This window comes from Melozone crissalis, unplaced genomic scaffold (assembly GCF_028551555.1).
Source record: "Melozone crissalis strain CALT ecotype California unplaced genomic scaffold, PUWL_Pcris_2 ptg000110l_1, whole genome shotgun sequence".
Taxonomy (NCBI): Eukaryota; Metazoa; Chordata; class Aves; order Passeriformes; family Passerellidae; genus Melozone; species Melozone crissalis.
The window spans coordinates 3415572-3438121 of NW_026535887.1; the positions used below are offsets into that span (position 1 = coordinate 3415572).

A 22550-nucleotide genomic window follows, 5' to 3' on the forward strand; every position below is an offset into this window, starting at 1 on the left:
ATCAGGCTTTGTGAATTCTTCTCCTTTAAGGCAGCCCTCATCTGGTGCCTTCCTCTGCCAAGGCATCTCGAGGAGATATTTTGTGATGGGCGATAATCAAGGAAAAAGGGACAACTTTTCCAGTGCCAAGGTCTCTCCCTCCATCTGCTGTGTTGTGGTGAAGGCATTTCTGAGCAGGATATTCCCATCTTTTGGGAATATCCTGTTTTTCTGAGCAGGATATTCCCATCTTTTGTCTGCTTTCCCCATGGAAATGCAGCCAGGGAATGGAGGTTCTCCCTCCCAAGGCATGGGAAGAGTTGTGATTTCTGCAAAAAAATTAAAAATTGAAATAAATCACAGGGGAAGATTGGTCCTCTAATCCAAGTGCTCCTCACCAGTGAGCTAGAAAATAAAAATTAAGGACACTCTCATTACCCAGCACTTCTCATTACTGGAAAAGTCCCAGCCAGGTTGGATGGGGGTTGGAATAACCCGGGATAGTGGAAGGTGTCCCTGCCCATGGTAGGGGTGGCACTGGGTGAACTTCTGGAGGTTTGAGCTGTTGGTTTGAATTTCTTCATGTTGAGGACTCATTGAAAATCACTTTTATTGTCCTGAAATTGTGTTTTTAAGGAACTCTTAAAAACACGCCCCCAGCTGTGTCATTTTACCTCCAGGGCTCTGTTTCTCCAGTCATTTTTTACCCTCTTCACTGGGGTTCCACAGGGCAATAGCCCGAAAGGAATGAGGAACGGCTGTAATACTGAAATCTCAGAGGAATTGATGGATTAATATCTCCAGAATATATATGGAATTTATATATTCATATATATATATATATATATATATATATTTGGATTTTATATATATAGGGATTATATGTAATATATATGAATATATGAATATATTGGGATTATATATATTATATATATTCCAATGTATTAGGATTTTATATATATATTAATATATTGGATTTATATATATATAGGGAATATATATATATTGGGATTACATATATTATATATATATATTCCAATATATTGGGATTTTATAATATATATAAATGAATATATTTGGATTATATATATATATTGGGATTATATATGTATTATATATATATTCCAATATATTGGGATTATATATATATATGAATATATGGATTTATATATATAGGGAGTATATATATATTGGGATTACATATATTATATATATATTCCAATATATTGGGATTTTATTTTTATTTATGTGTATATATATATATATATATATACACACACATATTGGGATTATACATATATATTGGGATTATATATATTATATATATATATATTTGGATTTTATATACATATGAATACATATTATTATATACATATGAATGCATATTATTATATCCATATTATATATTCCATTATAACTGCAGTATGTAAATTCTGCACATTGCTGGAATAATATCTTGTTGTGTGCCACCACACCACAGCCAGAGCAGGAATTCTGCCTTCCCTTTACATCACCTGAAGCTCCAGCCCGGCTGGGAACAAGGAGCAAATCAAGGGATAATGGAAATGTTTGCAAATCCCATAAAGACAAACCCCACAGTGTCAATAACCAGCGGTGCTCTCTGTTCTATCCTCATCCCCACCACAGCTGAGGGACAGGAGGGCATCAGGAGGAATTTCTTTGTATTTTTAGCAGCCTCCAGCCCCTTTGAAAAGCTTGCTGGAGGAGTAATGAAGCATCCCCTGGGTGGTGTTGGGATTCAGGTGTGAGGGGCTGGACATTGTTCCCGGGATGAGTTTCCTTGTTAGTGTGGGGTTTTTATTTTTAAAGGCTCCATTGAAGTTCCTGGCCATAAATGAAGCTTTGATCACATCCATTTGCTGCTAACGAGTCCAGAAGGGGCAGAGGCACCGGGGTGGTGGCTCTGGGATCATGGGCGAGCTGCCTTTCATTTTGGGGATGTTCAGAAGCTCCAGGGCTGGCCCAGCTAACGAATGCAGCTGTCCCAAATGCCTCCTGAGACAGGGCGTCCCCAGGGACACCTGCAGAGGTGGCAGCAGGGCTCTGGGGAAGGTTAAGATGTCTCAGGGAAATAAATGTCCATTATGTATCTGGCAGTGCCTTCTTTCATATGGTAATTCCCTTTCTTCTCCTTTTTATTTCTTTATTTTTTTTTAATAATTCAAGTAGCTTTGTGTTCCCTTTAAATCAGTAGGGTTTATACTAAAATCCACATGCTGGCAGGAGCTTTGCTGGAATTTTAATGTTGTGGAGGAAAATAAGTGGGGAAAACTCCATAAAAACCACAATACTTTCTGTTTTAACACCCACTCGTCAGGTTTCAGGTTGGTGTTTTTCTCCAAATGCTGAGTTAGGAAAACAAATTGAAATGAGCTGGATCAAGGGCAGGTTTGGTTCCTCCTGGTGTGGTTTTGTGTCCAGCCCAGGAGGATTCCTGGTAGGACAGATCCTGCTCCTGGGAAGCTGCAGTACATCAGTTGATACCATGGATCTGCTGGAAACCCCACCCAGGGTGGGAAAAGGAAAAATCTGATTGTCCACACAAAAAGGAAAGGAATTGTTTTTATCTTCTGTGTTCCTACATGAGCTAGGGAGGATTTCCTTCCCTTTCTTATTCCTGAGGGATCAATGGTGACTTTATTCCTCCAGCACATTGCTCAGACCATCTTGGGCTTGGCTTTAATCTGAAACCACATCAGGCTCTGCTCAGGTGAGACCCCACCTGCAGAACTGCCCCAGCCCTGGGGAAGGACCTGAAGCAAATCCAGAGGAATCCATGGAGCTGCTCCAGAGCTGGGAATGTTCCCCTGGAGCAGGGAAGGCTCCAGGGAGAGCTCCCAGCACATGGCAGGGCCTGCAGGGGCTCCAGCAGAGCTGCAGAGGGACTGGGGACAAGGCCTGCAGGGACAGCACCCAGGGAATGGCTCCCACTGCCAGAGGGCAGCCATGGGTGGCATCTTGGCAATGAGCAATTCCTGCCTGGGCTGGCATTGCCAGAGCAGCTGGGGCTGCCCCTGATCCCTGCAGTGCCCAAGGACAGAGTTTGGAGACCCCTGGGACAGTGGGAGGTGTCCCTGGAATGAACTTGGAGGTCCCTTCCAACCCAAACTGCTCTGGGATTCTGGGATTTGGGACACTCAGAATCCATCCTGAGAGATTTTTATGGGAAATGGGGATAGAAAAGAGAGGAGAAGGGAAGGGAGACCCTTCATGGTTTGCTGAGATTCCAAGTGAAGCCCCTGGGAATTAATTGGGAATTAATTCAGCAGAGAGGTGGAAGTTGGGCTGGTGGGGCTGTGGCAGAGGTGGCCACGTGGGGGTTGATGAAGTTGTGCTGTGAGTCCCCAACTTCTCCTCACATCTTGATGAACACAGAGGAAGGGGGGCTCTTTCCAAAACCCTGGGATCCTCACGTATAATTTGAGTCCAGAATTACTCAAATCAACCAAGGTTCCCAAACACTTCAGTATCTTCCTTTGCTGCAGTTCAGGAACAACCCTTCACTCCACTGAGACCATTAATAATTCAATTTATATCAGCCTGGGATTTCCATGACCTCCCCTCTGTCTTGTTTGCAGCAACAAAATCAAACACAGCGGGCAAAATAAATACAAAGTGTGCTAAGTCACCTCAGAAATCCCAGAATTCCTATGGAGCTGTTGAAATCATGGACATTGTTGGATGTATGGTCCCTCCTGCAGGCTGGAGGAAACCAAACCTGCTCCTCAGGGGTTTTATTGTCACTTTGAGCTCTGTTTGGGGTGCCAAGGTGGGCATTGATCAAAGGTTGGGCTGGATGGTCTGGGAGGTCTCTTCCAACCTCAGTAATTCCAGGATCTGTAGGATCAGCACTTTGGGTTGTGTGTACCTCTTAAAAGTCACATTTTTGCCTTTTGAGGTTGCAGCTAATAAAGAAAAGACCTGATGAACTGCAGGGTGCAGAGGATCAGGAACGGGACATCACGCCATGATCAATGTGATCAAGTGAAGCCAAATTTATTATCCCTAAAAGGGCTTTATTTGTAATAAATTTCTACTGTTCACACAACTCTAGCTAGTACATGATTGGTTAATCCTAGCTGTTCACACGTCTAAAATAAAATGCTGATTGGATCATCTAATTTTTCACGTGTCCCGCTGTGGTTGTCTGGCCCACCCATGGCTTCTCTTTTTTCTCACTTTCTCAAGTTTGCTGAAAATTGCTGAGTCTTGATGACTCTTCTTCTTGTATCTCTTTCAAGGATATTACACCGACTCCATTTCTGAAAATGTCCATTATCCATTGTTTGTGAACACGTCCACTGTCCATTAGTACCAGCAACCTGGATTGTGCATCATCTAAATGTGGCCATTGTCTTGCAAAAACTCCTCAACCTGCAAAAAATCCTCAACAGTGAACTTCAGGAAGTGTCTCAGAAACCCCAATTTCCAGAGTTAAACCACTTTCCACATTTCCTACCCTCATTTGTTCAGCCTTGCCGGAGCCACTGGCAGAGCATCAGCAGCACATTTGTGACAACAAATAGCAAAGCAGGAGAGGGCTGAGGTAAAATTCTGCAATCTGCTGCTCACAGCTGGGTTTTTGTCCCCTCCCCAGAGCACGGTGATCGTGGAGAAGACAGTGCAGGACCTGATGGAGCTGATGCACGACCTGAGCGCCTACTCGGACCAGTTCCTGCACATGGTGTGTGTGAAGCTGCAGGAGTACAAGGACACCTGCACCCTGGCCTACAGGTACAGCCCAGGGGGATTGCTGTGCTGGGAAAATTAATCCACAAACACCAGAGGTTGATGTCCAAAAAGGGGACAGAGGAGTCTTTTTCCTTCTCGAATAAATATAATATTATTTATATATTTTTATATATATATATATATATATATATATATATATATATATTTATATTTATGTATATATATTTATATATATATATTTTTTTTATATATATGTATATGTATATATATATGTGTATATGTGTGTATATATGTGTGTATATATATATGTATATATATGATAGATTTATAATATAATATTATATCATAAATATAAATTATATAATTATATAAATATATACAAATAGGAATAAATATATATTTCTATAAAAACAAATATAGTATATTTATATATAATGTGTAAGTAGTACATAAATACATGTTTGTATAATAATATATAATATATAATATAGATTATATAATGGATAAAAATATCTATTTATATAAATAGATATTATATAAACATATAAATTATTCTATAAATATTTGTGGAGGGATAGAATGGAAAAAATTAGTGCAGAAGGCAGTCTCACACCTGAGGAGTTGCAGCTGTACAAATCACCAAAGATTAGGAACAGGCCTGCCCTTAACAGGCCACAGCTGTGTCCAATAAGGATGAATGCTGTAAAAGAGTGGGTTAGCTGGGTGAGGAGAGGGTTGGAGTTTGTTGTCTGTGCTGGGAGGAGGTGCCCATGAGAAATCATCAAGAAGGTATAGAACTTTTGCAATAAGATGACAACAAATATATTATTATCTAATAAAGGGAGAGGCCATGGGGCATTCCCCTGGGATCTCTCACATTTTTGGAGGATGCAGCCTCCCTTTTATCCCAGTTTCCCAGCTGCTTTTTTTTCTTCTCTCTTTCCTCATTTCTGAGGTACTTGAGAGTTCAGACTTCCCAAAACACCTGATACCAGAGATTTCCCTCGAATGTATAACCCTCCTTTTTCATTTTTAATTCTTATGGAATTTAGGGGTTTTTCTTCCCCATTGTTTCTTTCATCTCTCGATGTCCAATTTCATTTATCAGCAAACCTAAAGTTTATTTGTAAAAGCAAACATCTTTTTCCATTCATCAATCAGTGGAATCCTTCCCATTGTTTCTTTTATCTCCCAGTGATGGTTTTATCCACCAGCAGACCCACAGCTTGTTTCTAAAGGCAAATCCACAATTCCTCTTGCTGTTCTTTGGGCTTGGCTGTTGTCTTGGTTTGAAAAGCCAGGTATCTGCTAAGGAAGGCAGGAGCCTCCCCAGAAATGGAAAATGTAAATTCTTTCTCCCTGAATATTATACTTTTGAAATAAAGGGGGTCTCAGGCAAAAATATGGGAGTAGGAATAACAGTTCTTTACTAGGGAAATATATGGTAATAGTTCTTTACCAGGAAAAGATATGGGAGCAAGAATAGGAAAATTCTTTACTAGGAAAATTAAAAATACAAATGCAATGGTACAAACAAACCAACCCACAGCCAGAGTCAGAACAGACCTGCCCCCTGTGTGCCAGGGGGGTGTCCCAGCCCCATCCCATGGGGGCTCAGCCCTCCTGCAGTGCCAGCTGTGGCTCTGCTGCAGCAGGGATCCTGCACAAGGGGGGAGTTTTCCTCTGCAGCCCCAGGGCTGCTGCAGATGGGCCTGGGCTCCCTCTGGCCATGCAGGGCAGCAGAAAGCTGCTCCTCTGGCAATGCAGGGGGCAAAGGCTGCTGTGCTGTGCCAGGCTCAGATTGGATCCAGGCAGGAATGCTTGGCTCCTGCCCTGGGCGGAGCATCTCCCCATGGGATGCTGGGATTGGATCAGCCCTGCAGGGACACTCAGTGGCCATGGGCAGCAGAGCTCTCCTGGAGGGAGGGTTGGCTGTGGGAGAGATAAAGAAACCTGCCCCATGGACAGAGAGAACTGCTCCACAGATAGGAATACACACACCTATTTCTAGCCTAACACAGCTGTTCTGGCAGGAGAGGTCAGGAGTTGCTTCTTGAATTGTCTCTGCTGGGATGGTCAAGGGTGTTTCCTTCTAGGGATAAAAAACCTGGAATAATGATCGGTGGAATATGGGGAGTTGTGATTTCCCAGTGGATTTATCCACATCCCAGAGTGGTTTAGGGTCTTGAGATGTGGATGGCAGTGGTGGTAGAGCTGAGAAATTACTCCAGTTCTTCCCTTAGGCAGAAAGGAGGAGACCTTGCAGGGCCTGCAGGGGCTCCAGCAGAGCTGCAGAGGGACTGGGGACAAGGCCTGCAGGGACAGCACCCAGGGAATGGCTCCCACTGCCAGAGGGCAGCCATGGGTGGCATCTTGGCAATGAGCAATTCCTGCCTGGGCTGGCATTGCCAGAGCAGCTGGGGCTGCCCCTGATCCCTGCAATGCCCAAGGCCAGGCTGGACAGGACTTGGAGCAGCCTGGGATGGTGGAAAGTGTCCCTGCCCATGGCAGGGGTGGAATGAGATGATTTTCCAGATCCATTCCATAATTCCATGATAAAAGTTGACCTTGAGTTGGCCACTGACAGTCTCAAGTGTCCTCTTTCAAAATAAATGGCGGAATGTGCCTTTTGCTCTCTGGTAAAGTAATTCAGGTTCTTCATTTGAACATCTGCAAGGAATTCAGCTTTATTTGAATTCATTCTATTGCGATTTGGGTATTCAGGTCTCATGGCAATTTAGGAATTTCAGGATGAGAGGAAATGGCCATAAATTGCCTCAAGAGAGTTTTGGATTGGAAACTAGGAAAAGTTTCTTCCCTGAAACATTGATCAGGCATTGGAAGGTGCTGCCCAGGGCAGGAGTGGAGTCCCTGTCCCTGAGGGGACTTAAAGCCCTGTGGATGTGGCACTTGGGGACATGGGTGGCTTTGGCAGTGCTGGGAATGTTTAGATTCAATCCTAGAGGTCTTTTCCAACCTAAATGATTCAGTGATTTTAGGAATTGAATCTGCATACACTGGGTTTGGTGAAAGTTTCCCAAAACAGTTCTGTAAACTGACAGGGAGTCACCAAATGCTCTGTGCTTGTCCCACTGGCATTTTGGGATCATCCATCCCTAACATTCTCCAACTAAAGCACAGAAAATCAAGGCACCCATTGGCCATGGACATGTTTGGTTTAAACCCTTCAAGTACTTGATTTATCAGAGATTTAATAAATTTTCCTATTTATTAATGTAAATATAAATATATTTATATTAATAAATAACTTCTAAGGATATCCCAGTTATCCATCTGTAAAACAGCCCTCCTGGACAGGAAAACCAGGGTCATGCCTCATCCCATGAGGATAAATAATCCCATTAAAAATGACTACAAGATGCTGCAGGAATGTGGGCTGGAATAGCTGCTCTACATCATCCCCTCCATGGCTGTTGAGCCTGAAAAAGCCCTCGTGCTTCCTGACCAAGAAATTACTTCCCATTGCCTGATTTTATTCAGGGAAAACTTCATCCGGCAAACAGACTCATCACCATCATTATTGTTATTATTGACAATAGCAGTGAGCAGAGGCTAAACTTTGCCTGAACACCCCCCTAAATCAGGAACTGCTCGTGCGCCATTGTCCAAAATACTCCTTTTTTCACCCAAAACTTCCCTGCCTGGAGCCAGACAATGGATTTGATTTATTTGGCTTGAACTCGACGCTCCTTCCTTCCTTCCTTTGCCATTCCTGGCTTTGGCACCTGCTGAGGGCTAATTAGGACAACGCTAATTTGGCCATCTCCTGATTGCAGCGAGAGGGGAAAAAACAGGAAACGTTCTGGTTTTGCTGCTGGCAAAGGACTGAAATAGAAACCCGGATCCATCCCGGGAATGCAGGGGAGCAGAGCAGCTCCTCCTCCATCCGCGGGGATGTTGTGCCCTCTGCAGGGATCTGGGCTCCACACAGCCCTGCCCTCTGCTCCAGGGTTCTCCCTGGGCTGCTGGGATGGGTAAATCCTGCTGTGGGCAGAATTCAGGACATCCCTCTGGCTGGCCAGGATTGCCCAAACCCCTGCCAGGGGGCTCAGAGACCCTGGCACGGAGCACGAGGCACCTGTGACTTTGATCTTGACCCATGGAAAGAAATGATCAACCTTGTATAAAGATCTGCAAGCTGAAATTAGAAAGACTTGCACCAAACTCTAAGTAGAATAATATTTAGTTTGTCACAGGGTGAAAAATAGATTTTTTGGGGTTTTTAGAATGGGGGTTCAGGAGGCAAGATGGAGGGATCTGGGTGTGTCCAGCCTTTCTCCTTCTTCTTCTTGGCCTCCATGTTCTGGGTGATGCTGCCCGTTTTGGATTGGTTTAGAGTAGAAGCTCACTGCCTTACATAGGTGATGGGTATTGGGAAGTTATGGTAAATATTGTACACGTAGTTTTTAGTGTAAAAAGATAACACCACCCTGGGGGCAGGCAGAGTGCCTCTGTCTTGCTGAGTAAACCTCATCTGAACAGGAGAAAAAATGTTATAGATAAGAAACAATGAACAACCTTGAGACTGAGAACTGAAGAGTTCTGACTCCTTCGAGTGCCAGGCTGGGAAAAGAGACTTTCTAACACATTTCAGGGTCACTGACCAGCAGAGACCCCAAGATTGTCCTTTTTCCTTTTTCTTCTTGGCCTCCGTGTCCTGCTGTGATGCTGGCACTTTTGGATTGGTTTAGGGTAGAAACTCACTGTCTAACAGAGGTGATAGCCATTGGGAAGTTATGGTAAATAATGTACGCATAGTTTTTAGTATAAAAAGATAACACCACCCCAAGGTGGTCAGTGTGCCTCTGTCTGACCTGCTGAGCAGACCTCGGGTGGACAGGAGAAAAAAATGTATAGATAAGATTCAACAAACAACCTTGAGACTGAGAAATGAAGAGCCCTGACTCCTCCTTCGAGCACTGGGCTGGGAAAAGAGACTTTCTGACACATCTCGGGGTCACTGTGACCAGCTAGAGATCCCACGTTTGCCCTTTTTTCTTTTTCTTCTTGGCCTCCGTCTTCTGGGTGATGATGGCACTTTTGGATTGGTTTAGGGTAGAAACTCACTGTCTAACATAGGTGATAGCCATTGGGAAGTTATGGTAAATAATGTACACATAGTTTTTAGTATAAAAAGATAACACCACCCCAAGGTGGTGCCTCTGTCTGTCCTGCTGGACAGACCTCAGCAGGCCAGACAGAGATTGTTGTAGGTAAGAAACAATAAACAACCTTGAGAACCAGAACTGAAGAGTTCTGACTCCTTCTTCAGCTGCTGGGCTGGGAAAAGAGACTTTCTAACACATCTCAGGGTCACTCTGTGCAGCAGAGATCCCAAGAGTGGTGGAGTCAGGATCATTTACAGCTCCTTAAAATCAGAATTGACTCCTGGGAGATGGGAGTTGATCCCATCCAGCAAATCTGCTCTTGGGATGGCAAAGAGTGAGAATTTGGGAAGGCAGAGAGGTGTTTTTATTCCTTCAGGGGGAATGTGAGCAAATGTGGGTGCAAAAGCATCCAAAGGGAGGCTCCTCCAGGCAGGATCTGATCCAGAGTTCTCTGCAGGAACAGCTCGGGAAGGACGTCAGCACTGGGAAATGCACAGCTGAGATTGTTCATGCCTGAGCTCCCTTTGGCTCGTGTTTTCCAGGGATTTAAAAAGAAAAACATCAAACCCAAGGGGGCTGGATGGGGTTGGACACTCCTATAAATAGCAGCTCTCGTGTGTTAATTGCTGACGAATTTTGGGAGTCCGGCGTAGGTGAGGCGCCTCCTGCAAATCGCATTTCTGTCCAAAATTCCAATTCCAGTTTGCCACCCAAACTGTTTACAAATGTCAGCTCTGATTTCTGACTAATTGACGAGGAGCTGGGGCTGAAAATGCAAATAAAATGGGAGATGGAGCCCCCAAACCTCCTGCCGTGCTGGCAGCACTCCCCAGTCGTGTCCAACCCCCGTCTCCAGCAGATTTCCAGGAGAGCAGCTCAGCTCCAGAGCAAAAAAACATTTTATGTTTTTAAAAACCTGAGTATAAAACCATTTTTCTGGGATTTTTGGAGATAGTGAAAGGAGAAACCTGCCCAGTTCACTGTTGCTGCCCTGAACATGAGCCCTTCTTTTTAATCCTCTGCCAACACCCCTCTCTGACAAAATTTGCTGCTTCAAATGCAAAAGTCAATCTCTTTCCATGTTTTTCTACGTAAGTTTGCCAGTATTATTCATGTCCACGTTGAAGTTGAACGTTTTTATTTTGTTGTCCGCTCTAAGCTCTGTCTTGTGTGTCCACCCCCTTGTTCCCCATCTTCATCCTCACCTTGTTCATTTTTTAAGCTCTTTGAAGGCTCTGAGTAAAGGAATCCCTTACCCAAAAGAATCTTTTTAGTCTTAAAAAGAGATGGGCATCACCAAAATGTGGTTCTGAGAGTGTAAAAAGTGATTAAATCCTCTGGAGGTGCTCAGCTCCCTCTCTTGGAGGCAGCTTGACCAACCTCCTTTGGCTGAATTCTGTCAGCTAAATTGGGGGGGAAAAGGGAAATAACCAGGCTTGGATCACTCAAAATGGTGAAGAAAAGAAACCTCTCCTGCTTTCCAGCCAGGCAAAAGAAATCTAAGCTCATTTTTACTGAAAAATAGCAGATTCATTCAGCCACAATCAGCAAAGCAGGAATTTTTAATTTTCCAGGAAATGCTTTTACTGCTGCTTCTTAGTGGCATCTTGCATGAACTTTTGGGGTTTAAGTTGCGTTTTTTACTCTTTTTTTGGGGCAGGGGTTTTCCCTCAGGCTATGGATGCCTGGCCCAGCTGCTTTTTAACCCTTGGCAGCACAAAACGTCACCTTGGCTGTGGGAAAAGGGAAAAATCATCCAAAAACCCACCTGGCACCAGGCAGAGGAGCCCAGCGAGCCCCTGTGGCTTCCAGATGTTTCCAGCTGGAAATCCAAGGCCCCCAGCTGTGTCCAGGGGTATTCCCATATTATTTCCCATAAGAGAAATGGTTCCTCACAGTGCAGGATTGGTACCTGGGAAGGTGTGACACACACACACCAGGATTTTGGCCATGGCATCAAGGCTTTCTGTCCCTCACCAGCAGGCTGGGAATGGGAAAGATTTTGGGAAAGATGTATCCAGGACAGCTGTCCCAAACTGATATTCCATATTTTATGGTGTCTGCTCCACAATAAAAGGGGTTTTTCCCATCATTTTTCCTCCCTCTGTCCTCTGGGGAGGATGGAGCAGCTTGGTGGGCACCTGGATCCAGCCAGGGTCAGCTCCCTGTGGCAGCAGCAGGAAAATCATGGAGGAGTTTGGGATTGGAGGAGCGGGGCTGGAAGGAAGAGTTTTGAGCTTGTCCTGGGATAATTCACTCAAGGATACAAATTGGATTGAAGGTACAGAGGGGGAACACAGGCTGAGAGGCTGGGAAGAAAATGTGGGGAAAGGAGTTGGGAAAAGCTGGATGTCCAACAGAGATCGGGGATGTTCCACCCTCTTCATCATCTTCCTGATGAGGGGGTGGTTGGGGTAAAACCAACACCAATAAAAATCAAGAGGTGTTGGAGCCCTGGGAAGGAGTGGGGGTGTAATTCCAGGGGATCCAGGCAGTGCTGGGACTGTTCCATGGATTACTTCGGAGCTCGCTGGTTTCAGTGGATCCATGGATCCCTGCAATGTCCAAGGAAAGGTTGGACAGAGCTGGGAGCAGCCTGGGACAGTGGGAGGTGTCCCTGCCATGGCAGGGGTGGATCTGGATGGGCTTTAGGGTCCTTTCCCACCCAAACCTTTCCAGGATTCCATGGACCCAGGGGCACCACCAAAAGGTGAGGAGAGCAGGAATCCTGGATTAGGCTCTTGGAAAACTCTCACCCTGGAAAAGGCTGAGTTTGCAGCTTGTCAGAGCATCCCAACATCCTCCCCAACACTGACTCCACAAACAGTTGGGATTTTGAGGATAACAAGGATCATAAAACAGAGAGTGGCTCTGTATAACTCATGGGCGCCATCAAAAAGTGAGGAAAGCAGGAATCATGGATTAGGATGTTGGAAAATTCTGACCTTGGAAGAGCAGGGACAGCAGGCTGAGTTTGCAGTGTGTCAGAGCATCACAACACCCTCCCCAGCACTGACTCTACAAAAAATTGGGATTTTGAAGGTGATAAGGATCATAAAACAAAGAGTGACTCTTTGTAACTCATGAGCACCATCAAAAAATGGGGAAAGCAGGAATTGTGGATTAGGCTCTTGGAAAACTCTGACCCTGGAAAAGGCTGAGTTTGCAGCTTGTCAGAGCATCCCAACATCCTCCCCAGCACTGACTCCACAAACAATTGGGATTTTGAGGATAACAAGGATCATAAAACAGAGAGGTGGCTCTGTGTAACTCATGGGCATCACCAGAGGGTGGGGAGAGCAGGAGTCCTCGATTAGGCTCTTGGAAAACTCTGACCCTGGAAAAGGAGGACACTAGGTGGAGTTTGCAGCGTGTCAGAGCATCCAACATCCTCCCCAGCACTGACTCCACAAAAAATTGGGATTTTGAGGATAATAAGGATCATAAAACAGAGAGTGGCTCTGTGTGACTCCATCAGGACCCTCCCAAAGATGCCCTGGAGCCCTGGGTGTCTGAGGGGCCACGATAAGGCTGGAAATAATTGAAGAGAGCAAACAGTGGACGTGGAGAGAGCTGAGCTGAGAGGGGAAATAACAGGGAGTAATGGGATGAAATTGAGGAAAATAAAACACCAGCTCGGTATCAGGAGTTTCTTTATCCAAGAGCTGGATTTGTTCAAGTGTGAAATAGACTCCCAAGGGAAGGAGAGTATTACTGCAGTCATTTAAATGTGCAGAGGACAAAGCCCTGGCTGATGTGTTCCTGGAACAGTTGTCTTGCCTTGGCACAGCAATGCCCAGATAGCATCAAACCCCTTTTTCCATCTCAGATGTCAGAGCTGCTGGTGGAGCTTTTTTATCCCCCCTCAGTTTTCACCAGGGTGAAAATTGAAAGACCTTTTTTTTAATTATTTTTTATTTCCCCTGAGTGGAAGAACACCACCTCCCTCCCAGCAGCAGAAGGCCAAACAGGAATGTTGAGGTCTTGTGTGGCTGGAAACAAAACTCAGCCTTTTGTGTGTGACAGATTGAACGTGAAACTTGTAGGGAAGGAAAATTTGTTTGTGAGCGCATGCGACAAATTCGTTTTCACAAATCCTGTGTGGTTCCTGAGCTGAGCTTGTTTTCCTGGTGGATGGGGAAAGGGTGGGATGAGAAATGAGCTGTTCTCCTCAGGATGGATCAGAGCTGGCTCCTTTCTTGCTGTTTTCCTTTGCAAAACGCAGATGCTTGGGGCGTGTTGTTTTTATTTCTATTTATTCCCCAAATCACCCCCTGACTGCTGCTGAAACCTCATCTCTGCCCCAGAATTCCAGCCTGGAGCTGGAAGAGATGGAATGGCTCTGCCGGGTCCCTGTCAGGGGGTGCTGGGGTGTGGGGGTGTCTCTGTTGTTTCAGCATTCCAGCCTGGGAGAGCTGGGAATGTTCCCCTGGAGCAGGGAGGGATCCAGGGAGAGCTGGGAATGTTCCCCTGGAGCAGGGAGGGATCCAGGGAGAGCTCCCAGCACATGGCAGGGCCTGCAGGGGCTCCAGCAGAGCTGCAGAGGGACTGGGGACAAGGCCTGCAGGGACAGCACCCAGGGAATGGCTCCCACTGCCAGAGGGCAGCCATGGGTGGCATCTTGGCAATGAGCAATTCCTGCCTGGGCTGGCATTGCCAGAGCAGCTGGGGCTGCCCCTGATCCCTGCAGTGCCCAAGGCCAGGCTGGAGCAGCCTGGGATGGTGGCACTGGAATGGGATGGGCTTGAAGGGCCCTTCCCACCCAAACCATTCTGGGATTTGGGACACTCAGAATCCATCCCCAGGGATTTTTATGGAAGTTGGAGATGGAAAAGGGAAGGGAGACCCTTCCTGGAGTGCTGAGATTGCCAGTGAAGCCCCCAGATCCCAAAATTCCTTCCCGGAGAGGAGTCGGGGTGGGGATGGATCCAATGGCAGGCTGGGAGAGCTGGGAATGGAGGGAATTCCCTGGAGAGGGAGCCTGGGGTGGGATTTTGGGAAGGGATTCCCAGAGCAGCTGGGGCTGCCCCTGATCCCTGCAATGTCCAAGGCCAGGCTGGAGCAGCCTGGGATGGTGGGAGGTGTCCCTGCCCATGGCAGGGGTGGAATTGAGAATCTTTAAGGTCCTGGATTGACTCCTCCAAATACAGCATCCTGTTTGTCTCCTGGAATTCCCAGTCAGGAATTCAGATCAGTTACTCTGCCAAAAATACAAAACTGGAAAATTCTTCCCCATTGGAACCTGCTGCAGTCCTTGACTCAGTTTCCCACATAGGATTTAGCTGGAATCTCCATCAGGAGATGCTTTGGATGACTTGGAAAGAAGATCCTGGACCTTTCATTCCCTTTCAGCCCTGGTCCCCAGGCTGGCCCAGCTTTGGGGGAGGTGGTGGCTCCCAGCCAGGTGTTCTGGGCTGGTCCCACCTGGCAGTGACCCCACCATGGGCAGAGGCTGCTGAGCTCCACTGTGATCCCAGAGGGAAATGAACCATGGAGACACCAGTGCAGGGTGACCTCCTCCAGCTGGGTGCCAAACTGAATTCCCAGGCTTGCAGAATTTAGGAAAATGGCCCTTTTTTCCCTTAGAAGATGTCTCAAAGTCTGTCAGGAGTTGTGTGTTTAAGGGAATTTCCCACCCTGTGCACCTGCCTTGCTGACCCCTCCATGTGTGGATCCTTTCCTCACTGCTCAATCCCCATGTGTGTGGTGTGGAATGCAATGAATGACACAGAATTAAATGCAAATGTCCCTAAAAGCAGGATGTGCTCCTGCCTGACGTGTTTGTGGCTGCTCTCCCTGCAGGACCATCGTGCAGTCGGATGAGAAGCTGGTGATCAGCGCCTCCTGGGCCAAGGACGATGATATCAGCAGGCTCCTGAAATCCCTGCCCAACTGGAGCAGCATGGCTCAGCCCAAGCAGCTGAGGCCCAAGAGAGAGGAGGAGGAGGATTTCATAAGGTAAAAAATGGTGGGAGGTCGGAGCATGGGGGGTAGGATTGTCAGGATGGACGGAGATGAGAGACCTCTGAAGCCAGGTGGTGGAACTTGGGGAAAGGGCCTGGGTGCAGGGCCCTGCTGGGATTTGGGGTTCATTGCAAAGGGCCTGGGTGCAGGGCCCTGCTGGGATTTGGGGTTTATTGCAAAGGGCCTGGGTGCAGGGCCCTGCTGGGATTTGGGGTTTATTGCAAAGGGCCTGGGCGCAGGGGCCTGCTGGGATTTGGGGTTTATTGCAGAGGGCCTGGGTGCAGGGCCCTGCTGGGATTTGGGGTTTATTGCAAAGGGCCTGGGTGCAGGGCCCTGCTGGGATTTGGGGTTTATTGCACAGAGCCTGGGTGCAGGGCCCTGCTGGGATTTGGGGTTTATTGCAAAGGGCCTGGGTGCAGGGCCCTGCTGGAGCTGCAGCCCCAGCTCAGAGCAGGCCCCAGAGAAGAGAGGGGGAGAGAGGATGAGAGGGTGAGAGAGTAAGGGAGTAAAAAAGGTAAGAGAGTAAAAGGGTAAGAGTGTGAAGTTCCCATTACAATACCATAAATCATCTTCTGTGCCGAATATTCTAATTCTCACTGACCAATCTAGTCCAAGATACAAATCCTACAGCATTTCCATACAGCCTGTAAGAATCATTACATTACCACACTGTGTTACATATAAAACCCTAAAAATTCCTCTTTGGACCCCTTCTGCCAAGCTGTAGGGTCTGCTCTGACCTTGGGCCTGTCTGCAAGCCGAGGGTGTTGTTCCATCAAAAGGGGATCACCTTCAGCTGGCCATGCCATTGTTTTCCTGTTGTTCAGTAACTGAGGGATCTCAAAGCTTGCTTTCATTTCAATCTCGCTTATAGTTTCCGTATTCTCAAAATCTTTGGCCAGACAATCATATTTATGAGGCTTTCCTGTTTCATCTTCCCCAACAGTGGGAAGTTGGGCAAGGGTTTCAAGGAGAGCAGCAGCAAAATGCAGGAACAGATTTATGGTGTTTTCACAGCTGTGGTGTCCACAGGGGAATCATGGAATCATTTGGGAAATGGGAAAGGCTTTGGAGATCATCCAGTCCAACCCTTCCCAGCCCTGCCAAGGCCACCACTGGCCCTGTCCCCCAGTGCCAAATCCACATGGATTTTAAATCTCTCAGGGATGGGGACTCCACCCCTGCCCTGGGCAGCCTTTTGGGGCAAGAAATCTTCCTAATACCCAACCTAATCCTTTCCTGGTGCAATTTCTGCTCACTTTGCTGTTCTGACAAAGCCATTTGGGAGCTGTCTTTGGGATCCAACTCAGGAAAGTGCCTGGAATTGGGGAAGGAAAGGATTGGTTTGAATCCAGGCAAATCCTGGTCCTGCTGGTTGGTGCTGCTCTGGTCACCCACGTGGTGAAGGGAGCAGCATTTTCTGACCTAAAGGAAGGGCCAGCTGGTTGTACTGGGCAGGAATTCCCAAAATCTGCCAAAGGAAGCTTTAATTCCCAAAATCTGTCAAAGGAATCTTTAATTCCCAAAATCTGTCAAAGAAATCTTTAATTTGAGCCACGACCATGGTGGAGCTTCCCCTCCATCCCAACTCCAGGAACTAACTCAGGGGAGCAAATGAAAAATCCCAATATTCCCAGCAGAAATTCTTTTGGAGACAACTCTGTGTGCCCAAACCAGGTTGTTCCAACCTTTCGTGCCATGAAAGCCTGGAAGGAGCAGATTCCCCTTCCCCGCACGCTGGGAATGGCTCAGCTCCTGTGAGATTCCAAAGGCTCCACATTCCCATCCCTATTCATCACTTCCTTGATTGGCACTTGGCTGTAAAACTGGAGGAGGAGGAGGAGGAGAAGCTGTTGAAAATAACAAGTCTAATTTGCCCAGATTGTAATTTTTGTCATTTTCCTCCTTCCCTGCCTGGAAGCCCCGTGACAGGGAGGCTGCAGCCTGGAGAGGTTGGGATTTGTGGGGTCACTGAAGGGTTTGCAGCTTGGGCAGGGATTTAAAACGTCCCCAGGGGAGCAGGGAGAGCCTTTGAGGTCTCTGTGCAGGCCCTGAGTTGAATTTCATGGATTCAGCCCTCACCTGCTTTCACTTTTATCCTTCATTTCCTCACCTACTTTCACTTTCATCCTCCGTTTCCTCACCTGGGAAGCCCCTCCTGGCTCTCCCTGTGATTCCTGATCCATCATTTTGGGATAGCAAAGCTCCAGTGGGCTCTGCTGGCTGAGTGGAGATTCCTGGCCAGGCAAAAACAGATGGCTGATGCTGACAGGAGCAACTTTTTCATCCTAACGTGCATTTTATTCCATTCATTCCATTCTCCTGGCCATTCATTGAAGTATTTTGTGACACTGGATCACAGGAGCTCCAATGGCAAGACTTTAAGTCATCCACGCTGAATTTCCTGGGAAAAGCTCCTGTGCTGCGGCTTTTTTCAGCCCAGGTTTGGGACAAAGATCTTTTCTGTTTGCACAGAGCATCCTCTGCTAAGCCCCAGTTCCTGTGGCATCAATTTAAATCATAATAATTGCTCTGGGCCAGATTTAGCCAATTGATGGCTTAGAAACTTCCTCCAGGATGGGAGGAAGGTTGAATAGATCCCTCCTGAAAGCTTCAAAATAAAATTAATTGCTTGTCCAATTTTTTTGTCATCCTCTTCCCATTTAAGCAGCCTTTTCTCCTAATACAAAGGGACATGATTTCAACAGATTTCTTCACTGCTGCTGCTGCTTCTTCCTCTTGGCACTGCTGATGAATTGGGAATAATTCAGCCTGGACACTGCAGAGGGAAGCAGCTCCTGTGGGTTCCTTGGTTAGCAGAGAATGAGAGCTCATTTCATTATCATTTAAGCTCTAAGATATTTAAAATTTCAACATTTGGTGTTCATGGATCCTAATTCTTGGCTAGCAGGGCAGGACTACCCATCCCTTCCTGGAAAAGAAGGTTCAAGCCTGATGAAATTTGGGGAAATGTTCTTTTTTTGGGTGTGGAACTACTCAGCAGCATCTCTTTATGAATATTGGGAAATTAAACAAATCCTGAAAGTTCACCAGCAGCAAAACAGATCCATGCCCAGCTTTCCTTCCCTCCCCAGCTTTCCTGTAAATAATTTGTTTAACTAAAAAGAACCCAAACAAAAAAAAATCTTTGTAGAACATAATCCTCAGCCTGTGGACAGAGATTGATTTTGTTGTCTTAACCCCCGAGTGAGGAGATATCAGAAGGCACATGCAGAATTTCCCATAAATTGGGAATTATTCCCATAAATTGGGAATAATTATTATTAGTATTAGTATTATTAGTATCCCAGTGGGATTGGGCAGCCAGAGGGATCTGCTGAGGCATTTTAGAGCTTGGTGGGTGTAGTGATTTTGGTTTGCTAATTTAAGATTTTTTTCAGTTTTAAAATTTCCTAACTAATGTGTTGATGAGTGTGGTGGGCTTTAGTGTTGGTCAATTATTATTGTACTTCTTTCATGTCGTGAGATAGGATTAGGAGAAAGGTAAAGTAGGTTTAAAACTTTAAAAGGGTACAAAGAAAATTTTATTAAAAGTTTTTTATTAAAAAAAAAAAAGAAAATTTTATTTAAAGTTTTTTATTAAAAACTAAAAGGAAGAAAGTAGTAAGAATCAAAACAAACTGGATTTTCTCCTGTTCCAAACCACAGCAGAGAGGGGAGGAAGAGAAGCAAACCCAGCCTCTGCTGATAAACCCCAAAGATGTTCCCAGCTCTGCCTTGGAGAGAGAAAAGAACTTGGGATTCAACTTATATTACTAATATTGTTAAAAAATTTCAAGAAAGTTGTAAAAAATATTCGTAATAATACCATATATCATTAAATTTCATATGTTTATACAATTTTACAACACAAAACTAAGCAATATTTTACTTCTCGTATAAAAACTTGCTCTTCACTGTGGTATTTGCTGGGTCCCCAGGATGAAGGAGGAATGATGAATCTGAGTCCATGTTCTTAGAAGACTAATTCATTATTTTATGTTATATATTGTATTAAAGAATATTAAACTATACTGAAGAATACAGAAAGGATACAGACATAAGGCTAAAAGATAATAATGAAAACTGGCAATTCCTACCAGAGCCCTGACACAGCTTGGCACTGATTGGTCATTAATTAAAAGAATTCACATGAAACCAATGAAACAATCACCTGTTGGATAAGCAATCTCCAAACACATTCCACATTCCAAAGCAGCAAAACACAGGAGAAGCAAATGAGATAATATTGTTTTCCTCTTTCTCTGAGGCTTCTCAGCTTCCCAGGAGAAGAAATCCTGGGCAAGAGGATATTACAGAAAATATGATGGTGACACTTCACTTCCAAGATTGATAACAGCAAAGATTCTCCTGCTGTCCCTGATTCCCCATTCCTCAGGGGGGGATTTTTTTTCCATTTCAGGGCTGCTTTTGGCAAAGAATCTGAAGTTTTGATCAGGAATTTGGGAGACACATGGATCCATATTCCTCAGAGGGGCTTTGCTTTCCTGTAAGAGCCTTAATGAGAGATGTGGGACTCCAGGGGCTCTCCAAAATGCAGTTTATTGTACCCAAAATGCAGTTTATTGTATCCAAGGTGTCACAGCAGCCCAGGTCATGGGTGACAGAGCTGTGCCCACAGCTGTCAGCTCCAGCTGCAGGCAGCCCTGCAGACCCTTTGGTTTTGGTTACAATGCATTCTAGACTTTTCTTTGCTGAGCACCTTACTGCAGCAGAACCAATCTATACCTGAACTGTTATCTATAGCCCATCATAACTCCTGTAATTACCATATTCATGTTACTGTTCTCCAGTCACTCAAAGTCAGTGCATTACAGTTTAAGCTAGAAGTTGTTTTTCAGTTTTCTTGCAGTGGAAAATTCTGAGACCTTTTTTCTACTTGCACCATTTGCTGCCTTGTTTGCCTGTGCTCTCTTTGTGCTTGGTACAAACATCTTCTTGTTTGGGGTGGGTTCATCCTTTGCTCTAAGCCATAAAACCCCTTCTAACTAACACACCCTTTGCCTCCTTGGTTATCAGCAATTCTTTTCTTCTAGATCAAAACTTGCTTCTATCTCTATTCCTTCTTCAGACTCTACATTTAAAAATCTTTCTGCTAAGCACACATATCTGTGAGACCTTCTCGTCAAACTTTCATCCTTCCCAACACTTTCCATTTCAGGGCTGCTTTTGGCAAGGAATCCGAACTTTTGATCGGGAATTTGGGAGACAAACTGATCCACGTTCCTCAGGGGGGCTTTGCTTTCCATTTCAGGGCTGCTTTTGGCAAGGAATCCGAAGTTTTGATCGGGAATTTGGGAGACAAGCTGATCCCACAGCAGGAGATCCTGCGGGACGTCAGCGACCTCAAAGCCTTGGCCAACCTGCACGAGAGCCTGGAGTGGCTGGCAGCACGCACCAAGGCAGCTTTCTCCAGCCTCTCAGCAGCCCAGAGTGAGTAAATCCCATGGGAAACCTCTGCCTGGGCATGGGGACAGCAGAAATTCAGGGTTTGAGCAGGTTTTGTTCCTACTCCACGAACAGGTTTGTGTCAGAGGGAAGCAGAAAGTGAAGCAGCTTCGTCTGTTTGTTCCTCTGGGGGCACCGGGAGGGCTCCAGGGGCGTCATTGCTGTCTGGGTTTGGAAAGCCAGGTGTCTGCTAAGGGAGGCAGGAGCCTCCCCTGAAATGGGAAATGCAAACCCCTTCCCTGTGAATTATTGTAATTTTGAAGTTAAGGGGCTCTCAGGCAAAGATAGGGGAATAGGAATAAGAGGTTACTAGGAAAATTAAAATACAAATATAATAGTACAAAATAACCACTGACAGTCAGAAATTACCCGACAGCCTGTGGGTCATGGGGTTGGTGGCAATCTGTCCTGGTTTGGAAAGCCAGGTGTCTGCTAAGGAAGGCAGGAGCCTCTCCTGAAATGGAAAATGTAAATAAACCCCCTCCCTCCGAATTGTTATAAATTTGAAATTAAGGGGCTCTCAGGCAAAGATATGGGAATGGGAATAACAGTTCTTTACTAGGGAAATATATGGGAATGGGAATAGTGCTTTACTAGGAAAAGATATGGGAATAGGAATAACAGATCTTTACTAGGAAAATTAAAATACAAATGCAATAGTACAAAAAAGAAACCAACCCCCAGTCAGAGTGAGAGCAGTCCCTGCCCCCTGTGTGCCAGGGCGGTGTCCCAGCCCCATCCCATGGGGGCTCAGCCCTCCTGCAGTGCCAGCTGTGGCTCTGCTGCAGCAGGGATCCTGCACAAGGGGGGAGTTTTCCTCTGAAGGTCAAACTCTGAGTTTCCCCCCCTGTGCTATCACACACTCCTGTTCAAACTGCACACCCACAGTCCCAGTTCCATCATTCCATTCTGGAAGCTTCTCCAGGCCTCAGGGCAATGCAGGGTTCTCTGGGGGTCAGTGCCTGCAGCACAGAAATCTCCAATTCTCAGCAGCCAGGGTTCCAAAGAGTTAATTGCTGATTGCCTTTGGGATAATTAGGAATTGAGGAACAGCCGGTTGGTGAGTTCATCTTCTTTTTTCCAAGGTTGGGGTTAAATGTGTGAGATGGTATTTTTTGTTGGGACTCAGATGTTTATCAGTGGTTATCTGTGTCACAGTCTCACAAACCCTGAGTTCTACAGCACTTTATTAACAAACTCAAAATGGAGCCCCATCTCTCTCTCTATGAGGCCTTGTAAGGATAAACTGTCCCATTAAGAAGTGACACCTAAGTTATTTTCACTTTTAACCCAATA

General features: G+C 45.7%; 1 protein-coding gene across 1 annotated transcript in view; it reads left to right on the forward strand.

The window, feature by feature from the left end:
• EXOC4 (exocyst complex component 4) overlaps positions 1–22550 on the forward strand; it is a 361901-nt gene that overhangs the window by 285405 nt on the left and 53946 nt on the right. Inside the window, exons 12-14 of the mRNA XM_054292411.1 lie at positions 4598–4734; positions 15624–15779; positions 21061–21239. Coding sequence (XP_054148386.1) covers positions 4598–4734; positions 15624–15779; positions 21061–21239 — 472 coding nt within the window. The remainder of the gene's footprint in view (positions 1–4597; positions 4735–15623; positions 15780–21060; positions 21240–22550) is intronic.